The sequence below is a fragment of the Nicotiana sylvestris genome, chromosome 7 (genome assembly GCF_000393655.2).
Source record: "Nicotiana sylvestris chromosome 7, ASM39365v2, whole genome shotgun sequence".
NCBI lineage: Eukaryota > Viridiplantae > Streptophyta > Magnoliopsida > Solanales > Solanaceae > Nicotiana > Nicotiana sylvestris.
The window spans coordinates 77309225-77324326 of record NC_091063.1 but is presented as its reverse complement, the minus strand read 5'-3'; the positions used below and the strand labels follow the sequence as shown (position 1 = coordinate 77324326).

General features: G+C 36.5%; 1 protein-coding gene across 1 annotated transcript; it reads right to left on the bottom strand.

Moving 5' to 3' along the window:
- Positions 1–4470: 4470 nt before the first annotated feature.
- LOC104224588 (uncharacterized) lies at positions 4471–12642 on the bottom strand. The gene is made up of 7 exons (XM_009776271.2): positions 12180–12642; positions 9258–9398; positions 8820–9185; positions 7295–7540; positions 6279–6371; positions 5779–5979; positions 4471–5003 (listed from the first exon to the last, which is right to left on the bottom strand). The coding sequence occupies exons 1-7, from the start codon at positions 12492–12494 to the stop codon at positions 4788–4790; spliced, it is 1578 nt and encodes a 525-aa protein (XP_009774573.1). The 5' UTR covers positions 12495–12642; the 3' UTR covers positions 4471–4787.
- Positions 12643–15102: the final 2460 nt, after the last annotated feature.

Below are 15102 nucleotides of genomic sequence, written 5' to 3'. Positions count from 1 at the left end.
GATTATTTCCTTTCTGATGTAGAAGATCAGACTAAGCTGCAACTACAGAGCATACTCAGACAGAACCTTGACTCAGTTACCAAGATAAATCTTTTCTGATGTGGAAGATCAGACTATGCTGCAACCACAGAGCATACTTAGACAGTACCTTGGCTCTGATACCAATTGTTGTGGAAGCCAAATGTATATAGTGTGAATAAGTCACAACTACTATACCAAAAATTATGACAGCCACCAAATAATAAATAAGACAATAAAGCAACAATAGAATTTACGAGGTTCGGCTAATTTTGCCTACTCCTCGGACACAACCAATATTTTATTCCACTCCAAAAATACAAGTGAAATAATACTAAAGAGAGAAGATACAAATGCCTTAAGAAGATAAGAAGGCAAATGAGAGGTGTGTTTAAATCCTAAACATTAAGCCTTCTTTTATAGGGAGAAAATCCCCCCAACTCTTCTTTTCCCACCGGTGTGGGACAAAATTTCTGCCAAACTTAACATATACATGATATCAAAAATGGTCATCATCTGCTTTAGAGTCTAGACATACAGAAGTGTCACTCTTTGCGTTCACTTTTTCTATTAGTATGAATTTTACATTGCGAAGCAAAATAATCCTAATAAGTAGAACAGAACATTGTACATGACTTTGCCATATAAAAATAAATTCATACACCAAATCGCTATTTCAGTACCGAACTTTATACAGGAGGCGTCCAATAATTTACCAAGGTACAAACGCTCCAAAGGGAAATTGGCTCCCTCCAGATTGATTCAAATGATACGGGTGATCATCCTAAAATGATTTTGCTGTTGTAACGACCCGGTCGGTCGTTTCATGAGTTACCACTCCATTTCCCCCATTTCTGCTTCTTATTGCCTTATTTAGTTGTATTTGTGTTACCGGGTTAGTTGGCTCGGGTTCAGAGAGGTTTTGGTAATTTTTGGGACACTTAGTCTCTTTTGAGTAAGCTTAAGTTGGAAAAGTCAACCGAATGTTGACTTATGTGTTAAAGGGCTCAGATGTGAGTTCTGATGGTTCGGATAGCTTCGGGTGGTGATTTGGAACTTAGGGGTGTGATCAGAACGTATTTTGGAGGCCGGGAGTAGATTTAGGCTTGAATTTGCGAAATTGAAATTTTGACGTTTTTCGGTTGATAGGTGAGATTTTGATATAGGGGTCAGAATGGAATTCCGGAAGTTGCAGTAGGTCCATTGTGTCATTTGGGATGTGTGTGCAAAATTTCAGAAATCTGTTGTTGGGTGTTGCAGACAATTGGCCTTTGCGTTCACGAGTAGGCCCTCGCGTTCGCGAAGGGGTAGGCTGTAAAGTTGGCCTTTGCGTTCGCGAAGGAGGTCCCACGATCACGGAGAGTTGAGCTTGTTGGTCATCGCGTTCGCGAGGGTGATGCCGCATCCGCGAAGGGTTGAGTGCTGAGGCATCGCGTTCACGAGGGTGTCGTCGCGTTCGCGTAAGAGGAAATTCTGGTCAATCTATGTTTGTGCTTCGCGAATGCGAGGGGTTGATTGCGTTCGCGATGAAGGATTGAAATGTCTGGGCAGAATGTTTTAAAAGCTCATTTCCGCGATTTTGAGCATAAGTTCCTCCATTTTTGGGCGATTTTGAAGCTTTTTGAAGGGGATTGAAGAGAGAACACTTGGAGATAAGATTTATGGACTTTATACTCAATCCTAATGTGTTTTCTACCTAATTAATCATGGAATTTAAGTCTAATATTGAAGAACTAGGGCTTGTAATTGGAAACCTAAAATTAGGGATTTGAGGGATCATTTGTGGTTGGATTTTGGTGATTTTGATATGAATGAACTGGGGGAGTGATAAGGAGTCTATTGATGTAATTTTTATCGGAATTTGAGTCGTGGGCCCGAGGGTCGAGTTTGGCTAATTTCGGGATTTGTGTTGTAATTTGATTTCTTTCGAGTGGGCCTTGTTCCCTAGCATATTTTGATGGTTTTTCATTGATTTTGGTTAGATTTGGAGTATCCGGAGGCCGATTCGAGAGGCAAAGGCATTGCGGGCTAGAGTTCGGACCGGATAGAGGTGAGTAATGATTGTAAATATTGTACTGAGGGTATGAAACCCCAAATTTCACATCGTTGTGCTATATTGAGGTGACACACACGCTAAATGACGAGCGTGGGGTCGTGCACCGTTGGGGATTGTGAATTAGTCCATCCCGAATAACTGTTTTACTGCGTATTTGATTGAAAACTGTTTGCTATCATCATGTTTTGGGTTGCATGCCATATTTGGGCCTCGTGCTAACTATTTGGACCCTTAGGGAAGTTTTACTGCTATTTCATCACTGTTTTGATTTTATATCTATACTTAGTCATGCTATATTATACTGTTTTCATAACTCAGCCATGTTTACTCTGTTTTTAACACTTTAAATGATATTTTGGGCTAAGCATCATATTTTACTGTGCCCAAGTGGCTTTTAGAGATTTCTGACTGAGTAGGGCCGAGGGCCTGTGTTGTGAGGATTATTATGGGAACGGGATGCACGTCGCAGCAGTGTTGTACTGATTATGATTATGAGGCCGGGGGCCTAAGTTTTACGCCACAAGGTGGCTTGGTATGAGGCCGAGAGCCTATTGATTATGCCATGAGATGACTTGATATTGCGCTTGGGCCGTAAGGGACCCCTCCCAAAGTCTGTACACCCCTAATGAGCGTGGGTACCCATTGTGATGTGACATATAGCCCGACGGGCTGGTGTTATTCCATGTTATTGCCCGAGGGGCTGATTCTATTGACATTGTGCCCGCGAGGTGGATTTTATGTGTTTATCTTTTCTAGCTGCTTTTCATTTACATGTTTAACTGTTGAAAAGGTGTTTTAAAGAAGCTTATTCTGAACCAAGGTGTTTTATAATATTTCACTATTTTATTGTGTTTATTGGTTTTACTCTGCTTCTTTATAGCATGTTGTTGTGTTTTTACGTGATTTCTTATCGCTCAGTCTTCATTTATTATTATTATTCACTGAGTTGGAGTACTCATTTTACTCCCTGCACCTTGTGTGCAGATTCAGGAGCTTCAGGTCCCGCGAGTGAGGTTTGATTGCTCAGCAAGCTATTCGGAGTCCATTAGGTAGCGTTTTAAGGATAAACAAATAAAATACTTAACATAAAATTTAATCAAAGTTTGAAACTTGAAGAATCAAATCAACATAAAGGCACATGACTTAACCAAAGGTCCACAAGCTCGCCATGATTTTTTTTGTGTTTTCCCGTGTAACTCAGCTTTTCAAAAAATAGAAACGAACTCATTTACACTTAAAAACTTCAAAAAGACAATTTTAAAAAAAAATAGAATTCGTTAGATAATCTAGTTTTTTTTTTCTCCTTCATTTTTTTAATCTCCAATTCAATGCATGTCATATATGCATAAACATGTTAAACTCTCTTTGAGATGGAAAAAGAAACAAATCAAAGATGATGTAATCTAAGGTATAGGTAAGTGATCATTCTAAAATTAATAAATAATGAAAATAAAATTATTAAAGTGTTTTTGTCCTTTGATAGCTATTTTAAACAAAAAAAAAACAAAGATTAGAAGAATGATAGAGATTTCTAGAGGCACAACAATAAAGCAAACTTATACAAACAGAGACATATATACACCTAGTTGCAACCTACCTCAACCCATCAATGTAGTTTTTGATCGGTCTCTTCATTTTCTCACAAATTCAAATAACTTGAGCAGTTGCAAAGATTATATTTATTTTAAAGAGCAAAATAATTGCAAGGAATTGAAGAGACCATTGATCATTATCCTAATAAATGTTATTTATTATATTGAATTATTCATTTCCTTGATTGCTAGCTTCACATTATAAGAGAAGAGAAGAAAAGTTTGTTTAACGCACCAGATCTATACGGAATAATGGGGTGATACATGTATTAATTAAAAGAAATTAACTTTGTATAAATTCAATACCTGAGATACATGTACCTACAGAATTTTAAAATTTCATAACTAACCTTATAACTAACGTATATTGTGTACTAAATTTAAGGTATTATTTAGTTTTATAAGGATCTAAAGTCTATTAATTTTTAGTGGGCATTTAGGTAATTCTATCTTCTACTTAGGATCTTCCCATTTCACTATGATATGATATTCGAAAATTGAGGCTAAAGTTGGATATGAAAAATTGAAACTTTAAACATGCATAAGCAAGATTCTCCATCTTTGTAATTGGAATATTTTTCTAGATTCAGAGTTTACAGCTAAATTTATACAACCTTTTCTTTTAAACTTGAAGGCTAAAAATTGGATGTGAAAGATGAAAATTTTCATGGTCATATTTCAGCACTTATTAGTCCTTTTAAACTATGTAATTTGATTCTCGGGCAACTTTTCGAAATATGGGGTTTAGCGTTAAGATAACTTTACAATGGAAAGTTAGAGTGAAGATCTCTAAGGTTTTTAAGGTAGAAAGCAACAACTAATATTCACTTAGAATACCAGCTCTTTTCCATATGTACAAGTTCTTTTGGGATTCATTTTCCCAAGATCGTTAGTATATGTCTAAATAAAAACGAGGAACTTAACAAGCTAGCATTCTGGCCTGTGCAACTTTCAAGAAGCACTGAAAGACCAAACTCTGTACAAACTCTTATATAAGAGCAACATATATGTCCATCAGCAACCTTTGTACCTAGGGAATTGTACAACAACCTGAGAACTGATGAGTGAAGAATTATATGCAACAAGCTAACCTCAGATAATTACAAGATGGGAAACTCTTGTCAACAACCTTGAGGTCTGTAATATTTCGGAGGCATCGATGGACATCTTTCATTCATATAGGGGTATATATCCATACTATTGTATCCAGGTAGTTCCATCCGGTACTTCCCTCGAATTTGACAGAAAGGAAGCTTCACACTGTCATCTGCATTGCACCACTTCGGTAACCGACTTGAATTGGTCTCGAAAAACTTGAGAGAGTAAGCATCTTTTATCTGCATTCCCAGCAATAAATACGTTACTTTTCAAACTCTAGAAGTTGAATCCAGCATGAGACTTCCATGTGTTTTTCAATGAGATGAACCACCAGGCCCCAACGTCCAACAGAAAACAAGTAATATAAGAATTGTAGTTTTCTTTTTTCCAGATGATCAAAAATTGATGCAATAGTTTCACAAACATAAGAAATTTGAACATAGATCATATAAGATTGGATAACTTCCCGAGAATTGAAATACTTCAGGTTTAAAATTTGGTTCCTAACTGATAAAAAAAAAGGGGGGCAGCCCGGTGCACTAAATCTCCCGCTATGTGCGGGGTCCGGGGAAGGGCCGGACCACAAGGGTCTATTGTACGCAGCCTTACCCTGCATTTCTGCAAGAGGCTGGTTCCTAACTTATACATTTTTGGAATTAAGATACTGAAAGGTATGCAAGAGTATAGTAAAAAGTTTTCTATTTTAGGGAACTGGAAAATGGATACAACGTTTAGACAATCCCAAACAATTAAGTACAACCAGTTTATTTGGAGCTTAATTGGAGCAAGGATTGACGAAAATGTGTATTTAGTAGGGATGTAAAGAATAATAGGAATAATGAGAGAAAGATGCCTCACTGAAGACACAGACATGTGATCCCCCCCCCAACCCACCCCCCAAAAAAAAGGCCATCACCCCACAAAAGAAAAGCAGCTTCAGATTCATCTAAGTACATACCATGCAAATGCCCTGGAAACCAACTGAAAAGTGGAAAATAAGGAATACAAACTCACCGTGAATTCTGTAACCTGAATTGAGCTTGCAAGTTCACCAAATAATCCTGCTTCCTTGTACATTTCAAGAATGAAAGCAACACATGACGTTGACTTTCCATCACTATAAACCCAATCATCCTGCTCAGGAATAGTCAACAATTCGGCAAAAGAGGATCCACGCTTTTCAACTTCCACAAGAACGTCAGGAAGACTAAGGTTCTGCATGGACAAAATGGATCAGCATGTAGTACTATATTTTATCAAGTCCATGATAGAGGTCTGCACTAACTTATCGATTTTGCTTGAGATATCAGAGAGTTAACAAAGCAGAGTACATTTTCAGTGTAACAATGGTTTTATGTCAACAACATTTGTATATACAGTATTCTGATCTGCTTTAAATTAGTTAATAATGGAGAAAGATAGTATCCAATCAGCTGCATTAATAGTGTTTTGTCCACTATTTTGTTCTCAACAAACAGAAGCATTTCATGAATGTCATCATTAAAAAAAATTACCTGAGTTCCGAGTCGCTTGTTCAAGGCTTCATTCCACATGTTAGAAGCATACGCAGGCTGTAATTGGTTCCAAACAGTCATGACAGAAGCAACCTGCACCACACATCACTAAAACATCAGCAACAATTACACAAAATAACAGGTTAAGTTTCAATTTGCAGGAACTTTTTTATTAAGCTTTTCTAAAAAAATTTAAATAAGAATAGGAGTGACAAAGAGCTGAATCTAAGTGGATCGTGGTAGCAAGGCCACTCTGCCACTTTCAACTTCAATTTGCAGGAATACAGTAGCAGTTATTCAGCACACAAAACCAAGTGCCACGATGACCCACTTTATCTATAAATGCCGGCCATTTTTACTTGCTTAATGCCATTATCCTCTCTTCCCATTCCTCACCCTTCATCCTCCTAAATTTCTGACTTCAATTGTCTTTCTCATATTAATAGGATATCATATAGAGTGATTTCAAGCTCATTCATGACTCTATGGTGCTTCAAGGTTCTTACAACAAAACAAATACCATTCAGCTCTCACGAGATACTTACCTATCATTTATTCACTGCTTAAGCACATATGCATACTTCATGGAGTTTTATGAAACACTAGACTCATACTAGAATGTTATAGCAGTCAAATGAAGCTCCAAGAAGAAATTGATGATAACATCAAGTTAAAATTCAAATGGATATTACCCATATGCAAATCTAGATACTGTTCGATACATGAAACCTGCAGCTGAATGGTCTGTGTGTGAAATGCCTGCCTTACCCAAATTCACTTCATTTGCCAACATTATTATTTGGCTAGCTGAGCAACTACATACGATGAGGTCTATGTTACCCACTCTTTGTACTTATTTTATTTATTTGTAAGGAGATAATTCAGCAAAAGAACAGCTGACTATTTCGCAAACAAGAGGAATCAGGAAGTAAAGGACCGTATGAAAGAAAAAAGCTTCAAAATAATACTTCAAACACAAAATTGTGAAGACTGTAATATGAAATAACATGCATTACCAGATGAGCATCCAAGGGTGAGGGGTAATTTCCATCAATTGTGTCTATCCAGCTAAATATTAAGTTGTGGTAACCATAAGGTTGGCCATCCATGCTTTTTGCATATTCCCAAGCAGCAGTTTCATTAAACTTTGCACGGAGATCAGGGTGCAAAGGGAGCAATGCAATATGTGGATTGGAATCATCTTTTGTCAGCTCAAACTCCCACCACTCTTCCCATGGCAATAAAGCAATAACGTCTTCTCCCTGGAAGGAAATGTGAAGAATAAAATTGGTGCAAATATGGTATAGAGATTACGTTACTAAGTAAATGGCCATTCATGCTTAAGGTTTTTCTTATATCTTCAACCTGTCCACCTCCCCCAATTCCCAATGTGTCTGGGCCAAGATGAATAACCAGAACTACAGCGTACACACTCAAGTTGTTAACCATGCGCCTTTGAATATTGTGTTGTGCCTATTGCATGCCCACAAGTTGCTACCTAGTTAGTGGTGCTTAAAGTTTGTGCAAATGTTGAATAGGGATCATACCTTTTAATGTGATACTCATACAACGTGATATTTGAAGTCAACGGTGTAATAGTCATACTAATATCTAAAGCTGTACACTCACGAACTTAGATGCTTTTTCCCCCTAAGTTTGCTGATTTGAATATCACTCTAATACTTTAATCAATTGTTCCAACATGTCGCACTTTTATCTCTTTCTTTTTTCATTTATTAGGAAAACAACTTTTTATTCCCTAAAAGTTAACTTTTCTATCAATTCTCGTTATTAGTTCGGTAAAAATTCAGAATTCCCTGAACATAAGTTCTGAAGTTTTTAATAAACATGAACGAGAAAGTATGAAAACAGATAGCGAATAATAGTAGCAAAGTATGATAAAGACACCACAAAATAGTACACAAGTAAATAATCATTTAAAACAAAAAAATGGATCTATAAGGATTGCCAAAAATTAAAATAATTCTGGCTAAAGTAATCGCATTCCCTCAAAATAAGGATGTAAATGTTTTATTAACATGGAAGAAGAAAAGAAGAAAAAAGATAGTGGAAAAGTAATAGTTTTCTATACAGTAAATACAGAAGAAAGTAATATAAAACTACATAATTCCCATAAACAACAACTGAATGTCTAAGGATTTTCAAATAAGAAAATTCTAGCAACAATAAGTCATGGAACAATTATATTACTTTGAATCTTGAAATTGAATTGTCAAAGTTGTGATTGCTATATTTGGAGAATGTTAAACGACGATAGGAGATAAGCAAATGAGAAGCTAATCAATAACATTTCTATCACTATAAAAAGACTAGAGAAGATCATAAAACAATGCTAGCAGCCTCGTACAACGAGAAACAAAAGCAAATTTGCACAGTATGAGATAATTTTCTCGATCTCCATTCTCCTTCTATTCTTCCAGTTCTTTACTCTGTAACAGACTTTGCCCTTGCTCCCGAAGAAAGAAAGAGTAAATACCAAAGAATAACATAACGTGAAAACAAAATATTTTAGAACACTACCTTATCATTCTCATTTCCAGATTCGCCAACCCATAGTTTTCCTTCGGAGTCTCTCAAGCAAACAGCAGAATGGCCAGCATAAGCTCCTGATACCCATTTCTCTAAAGTCTCAAAACCACCCCAGCGACCTCTAATTTTTGATAATGCAAGAAAATCCCCAGAATGTATGTCATCGGTAGTAAAGTTGGTGACCCATGGCTGTGGACGTTTTTCAAATGAAGTGCCCATATGTTTCTTTAGAAAACCAATATTTGAGTTCTCACCCCATCCAGTGTTCGTGAACAAAGGGAGAACATCCCAGAGTGCTGAAAGGGTTCCTAACATTCCTGCTTGCATTAGGAAAACTGAGATACCTTTATGTTTGACCTGTTTCAAATCTATTCCATTAGTCTCATAAATAATTCTTTTAGCTTCATTTAAGTAATGATTGGTACTCACATATTCTAACTCAGCTTGAGACTCCCATTCTTCAATTTCAAGAGTATGCTCACGAGACAATAAGTAGTAGTCCCATGTCACGCGATATGGGGTTGCAAAGATGTAAAGATCCATACACGTCCAACTGTGTGCATTGCTCACCTGCATAATATTTTAATAGGATTACAATCATTGGTATTAGGATAAGTACAAGAATCCCACAGATCAAGCATTGGCATTAAATTGAGAATTCTTTCCATCCAAGCATTAAAAAGAAGGCACAAAGAGAAGTAAAAGGCAGGTAAAATTACAATCCATGAGTTGCTTTATCAATAACCTATATCATATATATACTTATGCAGATAACAAATACTCATCATTAATAATAATGTATACAGATCATGCTTTCCAAATTGTTTTTGTTCTCCATAAACACCAATAACATTGGCATTTGCAACATCGCTAAGCACAGTTTCCACTAAATTTTACCAACATAGAATCAATACAAAGACTAAGATTCTATAAAAGATATGTCGCATCCACAGCCTGCGGCAAAGTTACAATGAATAACATTAGGCAGATATAAGCCAACTTTCAGAGATTCACATGAAGAGGGTAGAGCAAATAATCAAGATTAACTTTACTTCCACATGATCTTTTCTATCTATTTGGCAACCAAATCGACAGATATTTAATATAAAAAAAACAGACATTTAATAGCAAAGGATAATTAGGACCAGCTGCAAGGACTTATCTTAGTCAACTAAATCGGGGAATCACCTAGATCAGAATTCACAGTAAATACCAACTCAAGAAATACTTAACAGAATCAATGAATCAATCGACTATGCCTCCATCCCAGCTAGTTGTGTTCAGCAGTAGGAATATATCAATTCCACTCCATTTGGGCCCATTTCTTTTCAATGCAAGTATATAATTTGTATTGTAAGGCAAGTTATGGGTTCTATTCTCTTAACCTAGAGGATCTCATATTCAAACAAGTCTTTGACCAGACAAAACAACAGCAACAAGCCCAGTAATTTCCCACAAGTGGGGTATGGGGAGGGTAAAATGTATGCAGCCTTACCCCTACCCTAGAAGGATAGAGAGACTATTTCAGATAGACCCTCGGTTGGAAAACAGATGAAAAAAGTAACGGCAACAAGTAGGAATAACAACAAGATAAAAAGACCGAAGCTAAGAAAACAGTTAAACTCTAGGAAGTAATAGCAATCTATAATAAAATGATATCATACTAACACTAATGCTAGCGAGCTAGGTAAGACAAAGAGATACACTCGACTACCTACTAGCCTTTTACCCTGCTCCTCGACCTTCACACCCTCCTATCTAGGGCCATGTCTTCAGTCAGCTCTAGCTGCACCATGTCCCACCTAATAAAATCTCCCCAAGACTTCTTAGGCGTACCTCTATCCTTCCTGATACTCAGGCTAACCTCTTGCATCTTCTGACTGGGGCTTCTATACTTCTCCTCTTAACATGCCCGAACCATCTCAACCTCGCCTCCAGCATCTTTTCCTCTACATGAGTCACTCCCACCTTATCCTGAATAACATCATTCCTAATCTTATCCAACCTGGTATGCTCACAAATCCACCTTAATATCCTCATCTCAGCTACTTTTATCTTCGGGACATGAGGGTTCTTGAGAGGCCAACACTCTGCTCCATAGAGCATAGTCGGTCTAACTACAACCTTGTCACCTTTAAGTCTCAATGGCACATTCTTATCACACAAGACACCAGAAGCGAGCCTCCACTTCATCCATCCTACTCCGATACGGTGCGTGACATCCTCATCAATCTCCCCGTTACCATTTATTATATATCCAAGGTACTTGAAACTACCTCTCTTGGGGATGACTTGTGTATCAAGCCTCATCTCCATGTCCGCTTCCAGGATAACGTTGTTGAACTTGCACTCCAAGTATTCCGTCTTGGTCCTGCTCAACTTAAAATCCTTAGACTCTAGGGTCTGCCTCCAAACCTCTAGTCTCTCGTTAACACCACCCTGTGTATCGTCAATCACAACTATGTCATTAGCAAATAACATACACATGGCAGCTCTCCTTAAATGTGTCGCGTCAATGCGTCCATCGCCAAGGAAAATAGAAATAGGCTAAGAGATGATTCCTGGTGCAACCCTATCACAACCGGAAAGTGTCCGAGTCTCTTCCCGCTGTCCTGACCTGAGTCTTAACTTCATTATACATGTCCTTAATTACCCTAATATAGGCTACTGGGACGCCTTTAGCTTCCAAGCATCTCCAAAGCACCTCTCGGGATCTTGTCATAAGCTTTTTCTAAGTCAATGAATACCAAAAAGTCCTTCTTCATCTCCCTATACCGCTCCACCAATCTCCTCACAAGATGAATGGCTTCTATAGTCGAACGCTCCGGCATGAAACCGAACTGGTTCTCAGAAATGGACACATTGTTCCCTCACTCTCACCTTCTCCCAAACTTTCATCGTGTGGCTAAGCAGCTTAATCCCCTTATAATTATTGCAACTTTGGATATCGCCCTTGTTCTTATACAACGAGATCATCGTACTCCACCTCCATTCCTCGGGCATCTTCTTCGTCCTGAAAATGACGTCGAACAGCATAGTGAGCCACTCCAAACATGCCCTACCCGCATTCTTCCAAAATTACACAGGGATTTTGTCTGGCCCGGTTGCTCTACCCTTGTGCATATTACGCATAGCCCTCTCGACCTCTCTACTCTTATGCGCCTACAATACCCGAAATCCCAGTGAATCTCGGAGTGCTCCAAATAAAAACATTACTATTAAACACCACACCTAATGTAAGTATAACAATAGCAACTAATCCTTATTCAAAAATACAAAGCACAAGGAAACAACTTTTTATAATTCAGACCCATTTCACAAAAGCAAAAAGAAAAATAGATAGAGTGAGACCTTAATATGAAGGGTGCCTCCACCAAATTGACTTTGGGACTTATTATGAAGCTCCAACCAAGCAATATTCTTGTAAAAGCAAGCACCTTTCCACTCCAGTATATTATTTGAAGCAACCCCAACAAAAGTGGGCATGAGGTTCACAGCACTGTGGAGAGAGTTGAGGATGGGCCATGAGACCTGTCTTGGTAAAAATGGCAGAATATCCTTTGGATGAAATGGTACTTTGAACCCATCTATCTGCCGCCATGGCAATAAACAGCAGAGGAATAAGAAAGTGATTAATAGGCTGTGATTCTTCAAAATAACAGCCATGGCTTTCTTCTGTGGGAGATTCTTTGTTCAATACTATGTTTATTAGGAAAATGGTTGTTCCACATGCTTCTAACTTTATTTCATTCATTTACTTACAAAAAGATATTTTCTTTCCAATTTCATTTATTTCGAGTTTCTGACCCATTTCATTATTCAGTTTCCTTAATTCTTAATCGATAGATATTACTTTAAAATATTTATATTGTCGTCACTACAATCACAAAATAAGTTTTCATAGTTCAGACAAAATGGGTTTTCGTCAACACTACGTAATAGTGACCGGAAAGACAATTCTGTGAATATTCTTGGATTTGTTGCTTCTTCCTCCGAGCTTTCTAGATGTTTGGTTTAACTGGAAAAAAAATACAATTTTTATATATATGAAAAGTATTTTTAAAACTAGTAATTTTAAATACTTCATTGACATTTTTATGGAACACATCACCTAAATAAGTAAAAGCTTGAAAATATAAAAAAGTACATTTTTTTAAGAACTAATAAAAACGAAAATATCATATAAAATAAAACAAATGGAATAAGAGAGTTTTCAAAAAAAATTAGACGCGCTATAATTCGAGTCAGTGACTTGCACATTTTGGTAAGAAATGCTTCTGTAATTTCCAATTAGCTGTTTTTTTTTTCCCTGTGAACGAATAAGCAAATTGCTTATAATCAAAAATCGTATCTAAATACACGCTACTCTCCCTAGACCCCATTATATGGAATTATACCGAATATATTATTGTTGTATATCAGAAAGAAAGTTACCGATTTTTTCGTCATGGGATAGGGATTAGCCTATAGTTTTGTAATTTTGTTGTTTACATTCCCCATTATGTTTTGACAAAGTTTATCCCCTATATCTCCAATTAACTACTCACTGTATCCAGGGGCGAACCTATATATTCGTTGACCGCCCTTCATCGAAAAATTAAACTGTGTATATAGATAAAATATTAGGTTTTAGAGGTATATAACATATATATTGAACATTATTTGTCAGAGAATTTTTATTTACTACCTTCAAATTTGAACACCCTTAAAGAAATTTCTAACTTCGCCAGAGACGGTATCGGTTTGATACTTCAATACCACTTGCTCAAATCTAAATGTTTGCTCGATCTATTTTGCTAGATAAATTTGTCCTCAATAAATACTGCTGGACATCTTTTAGATTTTATTAACGATCTTGTCCTAGATTGAAACTTTGTTTTGGGGCAAACAATGATCTCTTATATTATTTGTTTCTTTTGTAGTTATGCTTCTTGTAAATTTGCTTCTTCTTGCGTTTTATAATGAACACATTACTTTATCAACAAAAAAAAAGTCAAAATGTTGAAAGAACTGGGAAAATAGAGAGATAAAGAAATATACCAAGTTGATTTGATGACGAAAATAATGTCAAATGGAGCAACATTTGAATCCTTGTACATCTTAGAAACATAAAGGACCTAAAATGAAAATATTAGATCACGATCATGGTGCACAAAGACAAAGGTTAAAATATACACGCAAAGGGGCGTGTTGAAGAGATAACTAAATAAAGGAATCTTTACATTCCTATGCCATATAGAAAACTATATTACCCTCAATGTTTAAGGTTTGATATAATTACATTTAAGATATCTAATTACCAATTATATACCATTAGTGGGTTTTAAGGGTATTAATTACCCTCCTAATTTAATGGTACCGTGTATTCCTTCTAATACCACTCCCCCACGTTTCTCTCTCCATTTCGCACGCCTTCACCCACGTTTCCCTCCCACACCCATAATTTCTGTATCAAAATCTCATTATTTCTTCCATAGTCAAAGCACTGTCGGCACCTCTGCAATCTTGTCCCAATGTTTTTGTGCCCGGGGAAGATGAGCACAAGCCTCATCGATTTGATGGTTATGATTTCGGGTTCCTTCAGTAATATAAGAGGAAAGGAAAAAAGAGCAGCAATTCCACCATTGACAGCCATCAAAAAGCTTTGAAGCTTTGAATTCAAATTTGAGTTTTCAAAAATCATTATTTTTTTTGGATTGAGTGTTGTTGTAAATAATTGGGAATATGGTTTGGAGTTTATATCTCAATTTTGAAGGGTTTTGTTGAAGATTAGACTTGCTTTTGGCTGAATTTCAGATTGAAACTCGAAGAAGAAGAGAAGAAGAAGAAGACATGACATACATTATATTGCAGCAATTGTAGATAAATTGTAGACTGTTGTTTATTTATTTTTGAGCTTTTGTGTTTTTATGTTAAAAGTTTTGATGGGAGCTTGTTATTCCACTTCGTCTGTTTTGGAGCTAACTTGTGCAGAGGAGAAGATATTTTTTAAATTATATATATCGCTATACCTTTAAATTCAAGAAAGTATGGTTGTATTGTATTTAAAGAGGCGTGAATTTGTAGAATAGGTTGAATGTGAGGAATGAGTCAAATAAGACTCACAATGGCTTGTTTTCTACATTTAATCTACAACAAAACTACATATCATTTGAAAAATTAATATGAAAATACAGAATTTCAATGTTTTTACAAATTATCTACAAACTGTTCATAACAGAATTTATCTTTATTTTCATGCATGTTCGTCTGGAACACTAAAGTTACTTGATAT